At 41.0% G+C, this 17016-nt stretch overlaps 1 protein-coding gene and 1 pseudogene across 2 annotated transcripts in view; both read right to left on the bottom strand.

Annotated features, from left to right (window-relative positions):
• Window positions 1-17016, bottom strand: part of Slc9a4 (solute carrier family 9 member A4) — a 49599-nt gene that overhangs the window by 10521 nt on the left and 22062 nt on the right. The window contains exons 4-9 of one of the 2 annotated variants that reach the window (XM_021169612.3): window positions 15875-16092; window positions 11868-12070; window positions 11218-11304; window positions 9619-9689; window positions 7803-7964; window positions 905-1001 (exon numbers count right to left, since the gene is read on the bottom strand). In XM_021169612.3, the coding sequence (XP_021025271.1) occupies window positions 905-1001; window positions 7803-7964; window positions 9619-9689; window positions 11218-11304; window positions 11868-12070; window positions 15875-16092 (838 nt within the window). The remainder of the gene's footprint in view (window positions 1-904; window positions 1002-7802; window positions 7965-9618; window positions 9690-11217; window positions 11305-11867; window positions 12071-15874; window positions 16093-17016) is intronic. The other variant, XM_029484890.2, reaches the window with a different exon arrangement.
• On the bottom strand, window positions 10160-10250 carry LOC115032538 (small nucleolar RNA U13; annotated as a pseudogene).

Here is a 17016-nt window from a genome sequence, read left to right as displayed (position 1 = left end):
AGTGGAGGTGAAACGTGATAGTCTTGCTGGAACAGTTTCGCTTGGAATGATTTGAAAGCCATAGCGCTTCGTAAGAACATTGTCACCGAGCTGACCTGTATTCCTCCAGCCTTTCTGAAGGAGGCCCTGAGTCATCAACACTTCCGACACAGAACTCTGGACCACTGATGTTCACTGGCTTTGTAAGTCTGGAGTCTTAGAAGGAACACTGGGCAGGAGCTCAGCAGAGACCTCTTAACTTACGTGTATCTTATAACCTTGACTCAATCTGATCACCAAGTTTGCTGACCCTAGCATCTTCTCCTTGAGAATGAACAGCTTAGACAGCTTCTTAATCTCATCCAAAGCATGATCTATGCCATGACCAAGAGCAAAAAGAGACTATTTAATCATAGCCAAGAAATAGAATGGACAAATGAGCCGTCAGACCTGAAAAGGCTTCTGTGGGGATGACATTGATTTATCTGTCACTAACTCAGACCCTTTGCTAAAGACAATGAAGAGACCATACTAATTTCTGGACCAAAACACCAAGACACCCTATAGTCACCCTGATTCTGATCCAATAAACTCTGTTTCTTAACTTTTAGCATAGTTGACCCTACTGGGTAACCCGACGGCTGTCAGAATCCTGGTGCCATCTTTTCTTCACTCTGGGAGGAGGACTGCATCTGTCTTCCCTTTTAGGACAGGCAGATCTATGGGTTCTGAACATTTCAGTTGCACAGCTGGGGCAGCCTGACCCCTACAGCCAGCATTTGGATTTGCATTTATTCTAAGGCCACTGGTGCCAACCTCACAGCTGCAGAGGCTACTTCAGGGAGGACAGTGTGAACAAGGACTGAAGACCTGGTAGGGGCAAGGCAGGGTAGGGCAGGAGGTAGTGCAGAGGGCTCACACATACTCTTTGTCGAACTTGGTACATGCTTCTTGTCAGAATGTCCCGCATGGACTCCACGTCTTCAGGAGAAAGCCGCTTGATTCCCTGTATCCTCTCAGGCCTGGAAACAACAATGGAGAAAAGGCATTATTTTTCTGTCTGGGTAAGAAGTGCCATGACATAACTCTGCACCTTGCTCCGCCCTGGAGAAATTCCTAAATTCCAAGATTATATGTGTACATTATCCTTCCCACCACCTTAGCAAATAAATTAAGACCAAACATATGTTTTGACATAAATTTTTTAAAATATTGCTCCCTTACAGTTTCCATGTGGTTATTTTTGTGACCAGTTTCTAAAGGGGGTTTACCAAGGTCATGACCACCATCTAATTTATAAAATACAATAAAAATTAATTTTAGGAAATGATGCCACAAAATGTAACCCTAACATTTTGCTGTAAAACTTAGTAGGAATAAAACAAAAACAAACAAACAAACAAAAACCCCACTCAATCAAATGTTCGTGTGGCTGTTTTTGTTAGTTCTGTGCTCAAATAGACAACACATGTTCAGAGACCAACACCATCCATGCCACTGAGTTTTGAGACTCAGTGGTGTGCTGGGTTATTAATGTTACATGAGTAAAGTGCGCTGGTAACTGTGCAGTTAGGGGACTGTGATGGCTGGTTTTAACTGTCGGTTTGAAATGACCCAGAACCACGTGTGAATAGAGCATTACTGTACACAAGCCTGTGGAGGATGCCTACCTGACTTGACTGCCTACCTGATGTGGGAGGACCCAGACTGAACGTGCAGGTGCCACTCCTGGTCCAGAGCCCTGGGCTGTGTAAGGGCAAAGATTACCAAGCACTGAGCATGCGCGCTTGCCTTCTCTGCGCTGATTCGACTGTCATGTGACTAGTTGCTTCAGGCTTCTGCCTTGACTTGCCCAGAATGATGGACCGCAGTGATGTAGAACTGTGAGCTAAATTAACAATGTCTCCTCCCTACATTGCTTTGTGTCAGGGTATTTGCTTTTATCCCAGACACAGAAACAAAACTAGGGCAGGGCCTTGTTTTTGGTTAAAGAATAATTAAGAAAGGGGAACCACATTTTCCAAACAGAATCCAACGATTTGTACCCTGAAAGTCAACCCAGCTGCAGCACTGGGCATCCAAAGACTTGAAAACCTAGCATCAGGGCCAGGTTAGCAATCAATGCCCGATTGTCCTCTGGGATTTCAAAGCTTTAGACATAGCTATGAAGAAGAAATCTCAAGTGACAGATGTATTTGATTACAATCTGGGATCAGTAACCAAGAAAACCTTTTAATTACACTGGAAATATACATTCAGTGTAGACCATAGGCATTTAACAAGAAGGAGCTGAAGGTTCAGTCCTTCTAACACAGCTGGCTTTCTAACCTGCTGCTACTGCCCAGGTAGCTCTTACTTTCCTAGTCTCTGCTCGCTTCTTAGAAGCATAAAGGCACCAATGGCTTCAATAGCTCCCTTCCCTGTTGTCAGGATGATTAATCACAGGGATGAATCATTAATTTCAATACAGCCAGCATTTTAAGTACTGTTCCCCAAACCTTACAACCATTGAAAAATAAAAGTGGTTTGGATGTAATGTGCAATTGATAAATCACTTTTATATGGGCTACGATGATGCACGGGCTTTATCAATTCCTATCTGCATAATGTCCAACACTGTTTCTATAAAATGACTGAAACGTAGGCGCCATCCTTGGTGACTGTGTGAATGTCCTCCAAAAAATTTATTCTGCTTAGGTACACCTGCTCACACAATGTGAACAATCCATTCCACCGGTATGGGTGTGTGTGTGTATGTGTGTATTACTAAACAGAAACACCAGCTAGTCAAACATTTCTATGTTCTACATTCATATAAAATAAATAAAAAGAAAAGAAAACAATGATAAAGGAAATGGCAGGTGAAACTTGATACAGCAGCAGATCTGGCATTTCCCCGAGCTTGTAAATGACCACTCCAGGAAGGACCAGGCTTAATTAAAGTCCTCTTGATTTGCTGGCTAAAGTGAGTAACACGGGATTCACACAGCTTCACCTCCCTCTGACTCACACTAATAAGCACCAGCTACGGTTATACAAAGGCTCTGGTTCACTTGAACCAGGTGATGCTTGGGGTTGTCTTCATGTCACTTCAGGGACACAGCTGTCCCTGGAATACTCACATCGTAGGTGCAAGAAAGACACTGCCCTTAGAAAACAGTATTAGTGGGGATCTTAAAGACCAGTGATTCCGAATGTAAAAGGCACAACCCTTTTCTCTGGAGTAATCATTTCTTATAGGTTAAGGGGATCACAGTTGCTAAGTTAAGTTGCTATATAAGACGAGGAAATCTAAATTCAATAGCATCTGAATACAAGGTTCACAATTGTCATGAATTCCTTACTTCCTGCTGTCTTTCTGCCTGCCTTCCTTTCATGAGATGCTACACCAATGTAAGGAGGCTAAGTTAATTATGAGACCCAACAAGCATTATGTTCACACCATAGTTAAGAATATCAAAAGGTCCACTACTGGGCCCTAAATCCTTGAGAATAATAACTCTTTCAATAGTCTAGTCATGAAGTCGATGACTAGAGATTGAAGGGATGAACTGATGGCCCTGTAGATTTGCAGTTAGTAGTCCTCATGAGTTACTCTGTCTATATGGTTGCATGCAGGGTTCCTCATTACCGTTACTCTGTCTGCATAGCTACATGCGGTGTTCTTCATGAGTTACTCTGTCTGCATGTCTGTCTTGCATCCTTTTCAAAGGTCACTTCAACGTCCAGTTCTAGCATGAGTGAAGTGTGGCTTACAGGATACATGATATTTTATTGTGGAATTTACATCAGAAACTACATCATGTAGTTGTCTATCAGGATGGTGATATAAGAACTCGATCCCATCAATGTGAAGTTGACTTGAAGAGTTCTTAAACGACTACAAATTTACCTAATTATTAAAACACACACACACACACACAAAGGCGGGTTGGGGAGGGGAATAGGCAACTAAGAGAACATACTATCTTTTCAGAAGACCTACATTAAGTTCCCATCATGCACTTCAGCTCCAGGGGAAATAGAAAACACAGGTCTCCAGGGGCACTGCCCTCACACAGATACTCACACATACACATGACTTAAGAAGAAAAAGAACATGGCATGCTCAAACTCTTCAGAGTTTAGAAATAAAATAATTTGAGATTATATAGGTAGCTAATAACCTGATAACTTTATGACTGTTTTAATACCTAAAATATTAATATCTATAAAATTATCTATGTATCTGAGATAAGGTTGTGTATAGCTCAGGCTGATTTTGAACTTCTGCTCTTCCTGCCTCTGCTTCCTAAGTGTTGAGATTATAGGCTGCACCACCACACCGAGTGTGGTACTGGGAATCAAACTCAGGACTTCACACATGCTAGGCTGGTACTATAGCAACAGAACTGTATTTTCAATCCTAACCAAACTTTAAAAAGAAAACTGTAGTTCATTTACTTATCTACTGTGAATGTATGGATGTGTGTGCTGGTGTACTTATGCAACAGTGAACTTTAGAGGTCAGGAGACAATTGGTAAGAGTCAGTTCTCTTCTTTTATGTTGTGGGTCCAGAGGATCAAACTCAAGTCATCGGAGGCCTGGCAGTAAGTACCTTTACCCACTGAGCCACCACACAAGCCCATCAGCTTCAACGCCTAGCACTTTGAATTGCTATTGTTTTACAGTCTCTAACCGTTTACAGAGTCTTGTGTGAGCTAGATAGCTCTATATTTAAAATAACAATAGAAATGCATATTCCAGATCTCCCTTAGGATAGTTTGAAGACTCAAGTAAGTGCTATTATAAAATATGGAGGAAGCAATGGAATTCGCCAGAACCAACCTCCTCCACTCTGCTCCAGCCTTCTCCCGAAGTTTCCAGAACTCAGAAACTGTTGCATGGCAATTGCTTAAACTCATAAAGCAAAGCTATAGGTGTGTTTGGCTCTGCTCTTTTCCTATTGGGTCCTGAGAGGCGGCTGATTAACGCAGCTCTTTCCTATTATTGTATGAAGGCTTGGCTTGTGTGTTCTGTTTGTTTTGTTCCATTTTGTTTTAGGAATCAACTACTTTGATCTCAGGAGAGGATTTCCTTTTTTCTTGGTGTCCTACAGATTTCTCCTGAGATCAAATAAGTATAAGTTAAATACTAAAACCGCATTCAATACTGACTTTAGCAATAATCTTTCTCCCTCCAGTGAACTTGCTTGATTGGGATATATGAGGTGGAAAATCTCTTACCTGTGAGACTCCCAGTAATCTTAAATCACAGTCTGGAGAAATGATTGACTCAGAGAGAGGAGGGGAGTGTGCCAAGCAAAACCAGCTTAAAAATAGCCTTGTGGTCAGAACTTAAGCAGTTGCTTATGGCTAATACATCATGATGTTATACAGAAGTTCAAAATATGTTTTAGCCCAATAGACTGAAACATAGATGAGATTCTAGTCAGAGATAAGAGAGAAGCAGCCTTACATTCCTAGACCAAGTGATCACATAAGTAGGGTGTGAATTGCTTGCGGAAGTTCCTAGTGGTCTGGTCTGTCTGAAACTATCCAGCCTTTCTCTGCCTCTATATTAACTACAATTCATCCTTTGAAGGGTAGGCCACACAGCAGGAGGTCATGTGACACACACTGCTCCTATAGCCACATTGATTTTTTACTCTTTATTATAATACACTGTCTGGTCTCTTCTATTAAGGGCATGCCAAGTCCATGTCTGAGACTGGGAAGGGCAGGACCTGTGACTGTATTCACAGAGTTTAACACACATCCTAGGTGGCTAACAGGCAGGTCATGAGCTAAGGCACAAAGTGTAGGGGTTAGCCAGGAACTTTGGTCAAAAGTAAGATTTGAGGGCATTGTCTTAAAAAGTGAAATAAAACACAAACAGGGAGACTGACAGAGAGAGAGACAGACAGACAGACAGACAGACACACACACACACACACACACACACACAGACACTTCAATGAATAAAATAGCAACATGGTGAATGAAAACAAAATCTGCCCACCCATTTTTTCCGGTCACTTCTGGCTCCACTGTGGCTCTGGGCAGCATTGCCAATAAATATTTGGTAGCACATTCCCATTTTAGCATCAAGCATCTCCTTTTAGTTACGTAATGGGCAGCACAAAACAAACAAACAAGCCACCAAAAACAATCCCACAGATAAACAAGGTGGAAGCCTTTCCATTTAGATTGGAGTGCCTTTGGGGCACTTGTTTACCTCTGTCCCAGGCTGTGTGAGAAGACACTGGTGTTTCTGATTCATTAGCAGGTGAGGGGGGTGGTGTTACTTGTGAAATAACACTCAGGCAGTTTGTGACAATTTTATTGGTATCTATTCTTAGTTCTGTTCTCCACTGCCCTGATGTGAGGACATAATTGAAGCTCATGACCAAGTGCCATTAGCTGAAGAAGACAAAAGGAGGGGAGCTGCGGCATCCTTTTCCCTAAATATATGCTGTGATTAACGTTTGCAACCCATAAGTCATTGCTCAGAAGAAAGATGGGCATCTTTAGGGGTTAAATCTTGAAATACTGAAAGAACTGTTGTAAAATGTCAGAGAATTAAAGCAGATTTTAAAAATATCCAGCTCTGGGGACAATTGGTTAGCAGATTGTGGAAGATACACAGCCAATAAGGCCTCTCCCCATGTCCTGCTTCCACATGGATTCTGAGTCATATTGTCTTCTTCTCACTTGGAAGCCAGACAGCACTTCCAAGCTGGTCTTGTGGATTCAAGAGAATCTCGCAATCCCACATAAACTCCCTCTGTTGCAGGCACCTCTTCAACTTTAAAACCCATAAGCTACCACACCTCTTATGGCACCTCATCTCCTCCCTGCCATGGTCTGGACAAAGTCTTTTTCAAAGATCCACGTATAAAAGCTTGGTCTCCCAGAAGGTAACATTGGGGAGTTCCTGTAGGCCTTTATATGGTGTCATTAGAAGTGGGATCTCAAAGGGGACTGACTCACTTCAGTAACACCTCTCCCACTCTGCTATTACCAAAGACCTAAGACTTGACCAGAGACTCGAACCCCTAGAACTCTGAACCCAAACAACTTTCCCTGCTCTTTTTTGAGTAGCCTGCTTCCTGTATTTCATTGTAGTGACACAAGAGGATAGTTGTATGCCCCAAATCCAAGTCAGCATCCCAAACAGCTGATACCTCTTCCCATGGAAGTTAGAAGGAAAAAATAAAGTTTTCACAAAATACAACAATAGAAGAAACAGAATCACAGAACCATGCAGACAGAGGTTGTAGGAAAGAAATTTCCAATCAAGAAGAAAAGGAAGAAATGTAATAAAACATCCTTCACTTAAAGAAGACAACTTTATAATTCTCCCAAACTGGTGTAACTGTGCCTTTGACAAAACACAAACTGTTAAGAGTTAGACGATATTATTTTATAATTCCTTCCTCATAGCTAAAGCTTATGTCATTATTCTTTGGTTTGCAGCCCATAGCACTATTGGAAAGTGGGGGACTGTTATGATATAGTATCCAGAGGGGGAATTTTAGGCCTTTGGATGCCTGTTGTTCAATGACACACTGGGACATCCATCTCCTCTTCCATAAGATAAATGGTTTTGCCACAATGGTAATCATAATATAGCACCTGACCACAGGCCCCAAATCTACTGAAACCCCCATACCAGGAGTTTTTAAACAGACTATGCTCAGGCATTTGTTACAGTCCAGATTGTTAACAACCACCTCTATCTTTCTGCCCATTCCTGCCTGCTACTTATTTCAACGGGAACCATGGCTTAGCCCTGAAATTTAGATATTAAAAGTCTAGATCAAAAGGCAAGTGGAACTCACTGATAGGGTGTGGGAGAAGCCACAGAGCTCAGTATCCCAGTCTCTACCATCTCAATGGCCTGTTTCATCTCCAGCTTCTTATACAAAGAAACGATGCTTGATTTTGGCACGTTCCTCCGGATTAGAATTTTCCGTAAATATCTATGGTCAAACTTCTTGAACCTAAACATGAAAAACAACAGCTTTGTGCATATTATGGAAATATAGATATTTTTTTAATTCTTTAAACAAATGTCAACTTAACTCCACTCTGAAAAATATCAAGGCAGTGCCTAAAAGCCATCACATTTGAACACATTTTTAAAAAATCAAAGCATTTGTGTGTGTGTGTGTGTTTTTAAATAAAAACCAATGGCCTAGTGGTCAGGGTAGCTTAGTCCCACTCAGCTCCAACTACAAGAAAACAATTGAGTGGGCTGAGGCTTTTGGAAAAGCATTGTCTCCTAAGAGCTTCTAGGAGCAGCTGCTGCACTTACAGTAATGCTGCTTTGTTCAGTCAGGTAAGTTTAATGTGGTTGCTTGTTAGCGGTAGTTCTGCCTCATTGTGCATCAGGTCACTTTAAATCCTGCCAATTAAAGAAGACAACTACCCCCACCCAACACACACACACACACACACACACACACACACACACACACACACACACACACACCACACCACACCAATCACTTCAACAGTCTGAATAGTGGACAATCTGAATAGGCTCAGCTCTAATGGCAGCTTCTACTATTGCTACAAACTTCTTGTAGACCCATTCGCTTAGGCTGCACACACACAGTAGTACCTTAAGAGCTTCTCCAGAGTCTCAATTTTCAATGTTTCCACTCATTTCACTTTCAAAGGACAGTTGTTCAGACTGCTTTGGTTTGTAATGGGGCACATGAATTCCTGGAATGTTGACTTATTGTCTAGTGTTTCTTCCCCTGGACCGTGAGGTAGGCAAAGACCATCAGGCTGTCCTCCTGAGCTTTGTCATCTTTCCTTTTCAAGTCCCCTGATCTTTTCAAATAGGTCACCCCTTGACATTCTGACCTTTGTCCTTTGACCTTCCCTCAAACCTATCTTCACAATACACTTGACATTTCTCTTGCAGAGTCTGTCTTGACCTTGTACTTGCCATTTCTTGTAGCTGCCATTATCCTGACCCTGTCAGCCACATGCCTCTTGATCTGCCAGGCCCTTCCTGTCATGTTGGTTTCTCTTGCTCCCCTCCCATCCTCTCTGTACACTTCTCCTCAGCTTCATCTGATCTCCCATTTCCTCATCAGCTCCATAAGGAGTTCTGAGTCCTGTGTTCAGTCTGCTTCTCTCCACACCTTTGATATAATCACACACATGCCCAGAAGGTAGCTTCTAACTATCTGCTGATGACTTCCTATCTGTGTCCAGCCAAATTTTTCCTCGTTGAGACGAAAAGAAGCCATTCAAAATGTGGGTAAGAAAGAAGGCTCTGGGCATCTCAGAAGAATCAGTGTATGACTGAATCTTAGAGGTCTCCAACCAGAGTTTCTCCAGGCCTTTAGTGAGTCACTAAAGTCTTCCCCAACTTCATGAAGTTGGCCCATAGCTGAACTACTTTTGTGAGCAGGTATGGGGGGAACTTTCTACTTTCCACCATTTCTTGTGCTGTTCCAATTTGAACCAACCTGCCCCACTCTATGACTCTTTTCTGACATCTCTCATTTTCCATGTTGGGATGCCTAGCTGTTTCCTGTATAGTATAACTCTTAGGTCCTTCATCTTCCTGGCCCACTATTCCTCAAGGAGCCATCCTCAAGGATCCATTATTAGGTAATGAAACCCTACCCTACTTACTTATCTCTCACTTGGTAGTGACTCCACTGCCCACACACATCTTCAATCCCAGCCTTCAGATGATCCATAAGCTGCCAAACCAAACATAAGAAGATGAAGTAGATGAAGTGCTAGTTAAATATGAACTCTAAAAGGTACACACACACACACACACACAAACGTACACACTATAAGCTTTGGAAGCTAAGGAAGGCTTTAATTTACTTAAGCATAACCTCTTCTTCAGCACTCTGCTCATATCACTGAACTATGTCATGCTTTTTATAGAAATTCAATTCCTCTTTCTTATTGGAAGAGTCTGCAGATAAACTTCTGATAATTTGCATCACATACAATGAAAATAGGGTACCTGGCACTTGGTTTGAGTAATATTTTTCTAGGAAGATATAGAAATTTCTTATTACTGAAATCATGTGGAGGAAAAGTAAAATGATTATTTTTGTTTATTGTGAAAATAAAATCACATTTCTAGTTTCCAAAATATAGTTCAGATGTTCTGCTATAATAAGTATATTTGTCTATATTCTTTATTTTTTTTCCACATCAGACAGGTAATGTGTGAACATCATAAGAAGTTTGAGGGAGGCAAAGGCTAAATACCCACTCTTCACACTAATAAACCAATATAAGATCTTCATCTTAAAAATTCAGTCCTTTAGTCCAGGAATTTACAGTTCAATGCACAATGCCACATTTGTTTTGTTTATGATGATTTATAAGAATTTTAGAGAATATATAATTTTAAAATGCTTATAAATAGATCTGTGTGCAAGAGTGTGTCCATGAATGTGTGCATGGGTGTATACATACATCTGTGTGGTGGTATGCCTTTCCACACACTAGTTCTTGTGTCTATTCAAGGGTGTCATCCTGAATGTCATGATTTTGATACCATGTTGAACTCAGACAAGTAGGAGCCATATTCGTGAGAAACAATGTCTTCAGCAGCCACTAGGATGATATTGAACATAGCAGTGTGACATCCTTCTCAGGTGTTAACTTGATTAGGCAAGTCCCCAGTTGTCTAATCAAATGCTAATCTGTATGTTGCTGTGACTGTACTCTGAGGCTCTGAGACAACTCACTATCAGTTGCTTTAGACAAGGAGGAAGCTCCTGGACAATGTGAGCAACCTGATTAGATCCGCTGAAGAGCTTCACAGCAGAGCTACCTTGGGATTTTCCAGTTAAAAATCCCAGTTTTTGCACTGGGTACAGCACTCAGTGGCACAGTATTTGTCTACCCTGTGCAGGATCCTAACCTTCACCTTCAGACCACAACAATAACGGAAGCCTATAGAGGCTGAAGGAGACAAATCGTAGATTCTTCCTTAGAGGCTCCAAAAGGCAATCCAGCACTGAAATACCACTAGTGGAACCTAATCCTAGAACTCGAAGATAACACACTTGCACTGTTAGAAGCCGTCACAATTGTGTTAATTCCTTACAATAGCAAAAAAATAGTGCAGAGCCTTTTAATGGAGCGGGAATTAAAGGGGCAGTGAATCTGCGGACAGGTACACGGCCCCCTCTTGGCTCTCAAGGGAACGCTGGAAAGCCAGGATTGTATCCTTTAGTGGAAAGGGCCAGGGCAACTTACACGGCTGTGAAGCTCTTCGTTGATGGATTCTTTTTTATTGGTCTTTCTGACATCCAGATACCTGACCAGTGGGCCAATTGTGATTCCCTGTATCATAGATAACAACATAAAGGGTTTGCGGAGGGGACCATTGTTACTATAGAGTAAAATCATCAAAACTATAAAATGCCCAATTTATATGCATTTGTTTCTAGCGTCTCTGTGATTAAATGCATCAAACTTACTTTAGTTCTTGGTTCTTCTACGTACTCCAACAAAATAGATGTTATGATCTATTTTAATACAGTATCTTGACTTTTTAAAAAAATAAATCTTCATTAGCTCATTAAGAACTCATTTCACTAAAACAGAACTTTGTCTTATCAAGTATCGGGTGCCATCTGATTTTCCCTTAATAAACAGAATAATAATCATTCACCCCTCACCCGGGAACGATTTGATTAATATACTCTATCAACTCAAAGGCAACTCAGAAGTTAAAATCTTTCCATGAACTAAGGCCTCTTAAGTATTTTAGAATCTATTTAGAGGATCAAACAGAATTCTAAAAACCAGATACAGCAAGCATCTTTACTTACTTACATCCTACAAGTTTAATATATAGCCGTGGAAGAATCTATTTATTTTAAATAGGAAAGAAGTCTACCAACCTGAAAAAATACAGTAAAGTATGTAACTACTAAAGTTGCCGTAACAAACAGTTTCTTCCTAGGGAAAAGGGACAGAGGAAGCAAAAACGCAAGGGAGAAGCTTCCTGCTCCTCTCACACCGCTGTAGAATATTATGAACTGGTCCTTGATGGAGAAGGGGAAAGTCCGAAACTGGTTACTGACATAGAAGAGGGTAAATACGCCTGGAAAGGGGAGACACGTGTTAGAGCTGAAGAGCATGCGCAGTCCAGATGCAGAGACTAAGCAAGGCAGACCGATCCCATCTCAAGGAAGACCACTCAGCTCAAACAGACCCTCTCTCAAGGCTCTGCATTTCTGTGGGATTTTGACTCCTCGGGTTAAAGGTTTTCTCTGGTTTTCCTAGCCCAAGTGTAGTGTGTGTGTGTGTGTGTTTGTGTGTCTGTGTATGTTTGTATATGTATTTGTATGTGTGTACATTTGTGTATGTGTTTGTATGTGTGTGTGTTTGTCTTTGTGTGTGTACCTGTGTGTGGTATATGTGTTTGTTTGTGTATGTATCTGTGTATGTTGTTTGTATGTGTGTTTGTATGTATGTGTATTTATGTGTGTTTGTATGTATATGTGTGTTGTGTGTGTATGTGTTCATTTGTATGTGTATCTGTGTGTTGTTTGCGTGTGTGTTTGTATGTATTTGTATTTGTGTGTGTGTGTTCATTTGTGTATGTGTTTGTATGTGTATTTGTGTGTGTATCTGTATGCATGTTTATTTGTGTGTCTGTGTTTCTGTGTCTGTGTTTCTGTGTGTGTGTTTTTAAAGTAACAAAAATCTTGATTTAAAAAAATGAGGTGTGTATTTCTAATCTATATCTATAACACCTGTGGTACCTTTTAAAACCAGGTAAGGAAAAGTTGTCTGTGAAATACAAATCTCTTATCTCATGTTCTTAGGGGATACGTCCCAGAAGTCTGTAGTTTGAATACGAAGGGAGATCCCTTCTGACTGTGGACTGTACACGACCGGCAGATTGCTTATGGCTGGCTTAGTGCTGGAGGCTCATGTCGGCAGATTGCTTATGGCTGGCTTAGTGCTGGAGGCTCATGTGGACAAACAAGAAAGTTTGCAAGGGTTCAGGGATAGGCATGGGAAAGTTTTCCCGTCAGTAAGTGTAGTAAGAAATGGAAGTTGAAAGGGAGAGAAGTTGTGCAAAGCATAGACCTGTGTCCCACCATACAGAGTCTCCATGTGTTCCACCCAAGAGAAAGCCACTACTGACATACTGACCCTTGGTTTTAAAACAGAAAGTTCCTCTTGTTCTCTCTTTATGTCTCGTGGTGTCTACTCTCATATCCCAGAGATATCATAGTTTTTATCCATCATAGTAGACTAGAAGGGACAACAGAATTTACAAGTTTGGTTAATGGGTTTATTTGAGCTTCGCTTTGCCTGGTAGGTATGTGACTTGGGTTCCTTATCATTCTATATCATCAGATATCAGAGACACAAGAGCATAGTCAGCCCTCAGGTTCCACGGGAAATAGGGCCCAGAATTCTCACAGATGCTCATGACCATGAACACCCAACTCCCTTCTATTGCATGAAGGATTTGCTTGTAGACTGAAGACATTTTCATGGATACTTGAAGGCTGTGTATATACTATATTTGCTGTGCTTTATTGTTTGAGAAATGATAACTGGAAATTATTAAAGTGCAATGCAGATGCACTTTTATTGATCTGTGATTGATTGAAATCACAGGTGCAGAACCCACAGATAGAGAGAGAACCAAGTGTACTTTCTTAAGTAGGTAGATGGAAAGTTAAGCCAACATTGTTCTCATTAATAGCAGAAATGGTGTCTTGTATACTTAAAGCCTTCATAGTCATTAGCTATGGTTAGAGATAATGAGGTGGGACACACACACACACACACACACACACACAGAGAGAGAGAGAGAGAGAGAGAGAGAGAGAGAGAGCCATAGTGACCTGCCCAAGCTGGCTACTCTCTCAGCAGTAGCTCAGAAATCCTCTCCATTACAGGACAGTGGTGAGGGGCTGGATGATCACTAAGAACAGATGCCCCCCTTCCAGATGGTTCATTTCTAGTTGCCCTTCTACTAATATCAACACTACTTCCCTGTAGATCTCTAGAATATCATAGCAGAAAGAGATTGATAATTTTTATTCAAAACTGTTATTTTTAGGCTGAGGAACAAGACTTTAAATAAACAAATGTGTCTCCAGCTTCAAATAGTGAGTCAGAAATCACACCAAATTTTGATGTGAGATTTTAAGTTTCTATCACAACATCCTAATTTTTTTTTTACCACCAAGGATAGGCATATATTCACCTACTGTTATTACTATGTTAATATTTCTACACGCTTATTCTTTAAAAAATAATGTATATTGTATTATAGATATAGGTATTTTGCTTCCCTATATGTAGTATGTATGTATGTATGTATGCATGCATATATGTACATATGTGAAATGTGTATATATATATATATATATATACATATATATATATATATATATATATATATACAGTGCCCTTGCAGCATTGGATCCCCTAGAAGCAGAGTTACGGAAGGCTGTGAGCCATCAAGTGCTTGCTGGGACTTGAACCCAGGTCCTCTGGAAGAGCAGACGGTTCGCTGAACAGCCCTCTTATCATTTGTTTTATGCATCCCCAAAGCTATCACAAGTTAATTTTAATTGATATATTAAAATTGGCTAAAAACAAAGTTATCTTAAAATAAAAAATTTAAAATAAGCACACACACACACACACACACACACACACATATATATATATATATATATATATATATATATATAGAGAGAGAGAGAGAGAGAGAGAGAGAGGGAGGGAGAGAGGGGGGGTTCCATTACATAAAGTCCTGCAGATTCATTTATATTCATCAATTAAAAAGGCAACATATATTTTAGCTCACTGCTGATGTTCTTTCTATCTCCTGAAGTAGAAGTGTATTTCAGCTGCTGGATCTTATAGACACTTTTACTAATTAATATCATAATCAAGAGTGCTCTGGAGAGGATGTGCTTAGTCCTGCTGGAACTGGATGTCCCAAGATAGGGTGGTACCCAAGGATCCTTAGGAGTGGGACTGGGTATGAGGGGGCTGTGATTGGGATGTAAAGTAAACAAATTAATTAATTAATTAATTAATTAATTAATGAAAAAAAGAGTGCTCACCCTTTCTCCCTGTTTATACCTGTATGTGAGCACACACAAAAGTCTCTCGTGTGTGTGAATGTGTGTATATGTGTTTCTGAGTGTGTGTGAGAGAGTGTGTTTTAAGAGAGGCTTTTGCTAAAACTGAAACTCACGGATTGGCTGGACGGCTGACCATAAGATCCAGAGATCCTCCTGCCCCTTCTCTCCAGGCCTGGAATCACAGTGTGAGTGGCAGAACCTGGTTTTTATGAGGATTCTGGGAATGAGAACCGTGGCCCTCATTGTAGGGTAGCTGGCATATTAGTGACTGAGCAATTTCAGTCCCCAGGAATGAGCACTTTAAAGATAACTCACTCCTTGGTCTTTTTCAGGCTTTATCCTCATCACCCATCCATCCCTTAGCACAGCTCAACTATTTATGGGAATGTTTCCTGACAATGTTTGTCTCACATAAGAGACAGTTTGTGAGATCTCACTTATCCTGGATCAAAAGTGTAAATGCCCACAGTTTATAATCTATATCCGAGTTAACATCTGAGAGGCTATAAACTGGCAAGGAAGTGGAACGACTGATATATTTACTGAGTTATATTTAAATGTGTAGATGTGAAAGCGTTTCCTTTCAACAAAACACAAAACACTCCCTGCTCCATCCTTGCCTCTGAGGACAACTTCCATGGTGACTTTGAGCTGGCAGAGGAAGCCAACAGCAAGTGTTTGTACTCCCCTATGCAGGAAAAACAGTTAGCATTAACTACCCCCTTGTGGTCCAACTGAGGGGAAGCCAGGCAGCACCGTTTTGGGGCCCTCGTGTCTCTTACTGATTGCTCTCCAGATCTGGCAGAAGAGCAGAGTGAAGCAGACGAAAGCCCAGTTCCACTCATGGTTCTTCCCAATGGTGGACACGCCCATGAAGATGAAGATCAGGGTCTCACTCACGCTGCTCAGCATCTTCATGAAGTACTTGATGGTCGTGTATGATGTCTGGGACACGTTCTCTTCCACGTACTTTTTCATGGTCACTGCACAAGCTGTGATGCTACAAAGGGGGCAGAGGCTTAGAGAGATGCAGTATTTGCCACACCCAAGGCTGCCTGCCGACAGCAAAGCTGTGTATAGAAGCCTATCTCGGACTAGAGTCCATGTCTTGTCATTCCTTTCTCAGTCTGCCGGCCACAGACTGCTGCCTTCCTCTTTAACCAGGTTATGAAAAAGCAAGTGCAGGTGTGGCATGGTTTTCATAACACACACACTCATAAACACACACATACCACATCACACACACCACATATTGCACACACACTGTACACATCACATATATGCCACACACACACATAACACACACATATACAAACACATACTACACACATCTATCACATTCACACACAGTCACACATACACCATACACACATCACACAATACAGTCACACATACTCACACACACACACACACACACACCATACACACATCACACAATACAGTCACACATACTCACACACACACACAGACACATGCGCATACTGGCAGGTCAGTAATGTGCCTAGACCTCCCTCCCCTTACTAAGAGCTTTTTCAGCCCCAACTCTAACTAGAAAATACTTGACTCTGCCTTACATCCAAGTACATCTACTTCAGTGTGCTGTATAGCACACTCAGCACACTCTTTTTAATTAAAAAAAAATAAAAAGAAAGAAAGAAAAAAGGAATTTTTCTGCCTCTGTGTCCTGAGTACTGTCATTACGTGCACACTCCTTCCAGCTCCCAGACAGTATTTCTTACATAAGTGTTATTCAAATAGTTTCAGTTTTTCCTTTTCTGCACCCATTTACAAAGTCAAGAAAGCCCCTTTCTTTGTCCTTGAAGTTGTGGTCATTTTTAGGTGAGAAAAATAAATAAATAATGCTACCTAAAGTCCATACTACTATATTTAATAGACATAGGGATTTCTATACAATTTCTGTATG

The sequence above is a fragment of the Mus caroli genome, unplaced genomic scaffold (assembly GCF_978045245.1).
Source record: "Mus caroli unplaced genomic scaffold, Mus_caroli_1 scaffold_1, whole genome shotgun sequence".
NCBI classification, from domain to species: Eukaryota; Metazoa; Chordata; class Mammalia; order Rodentia; family Muridae; genus Mus; species Mus caroli.
The sequence above is the reverse complement of the archived record's forward strand: the minus strand, read 5'-3'. Positions and strand labels throughout refer to the sequence as shown.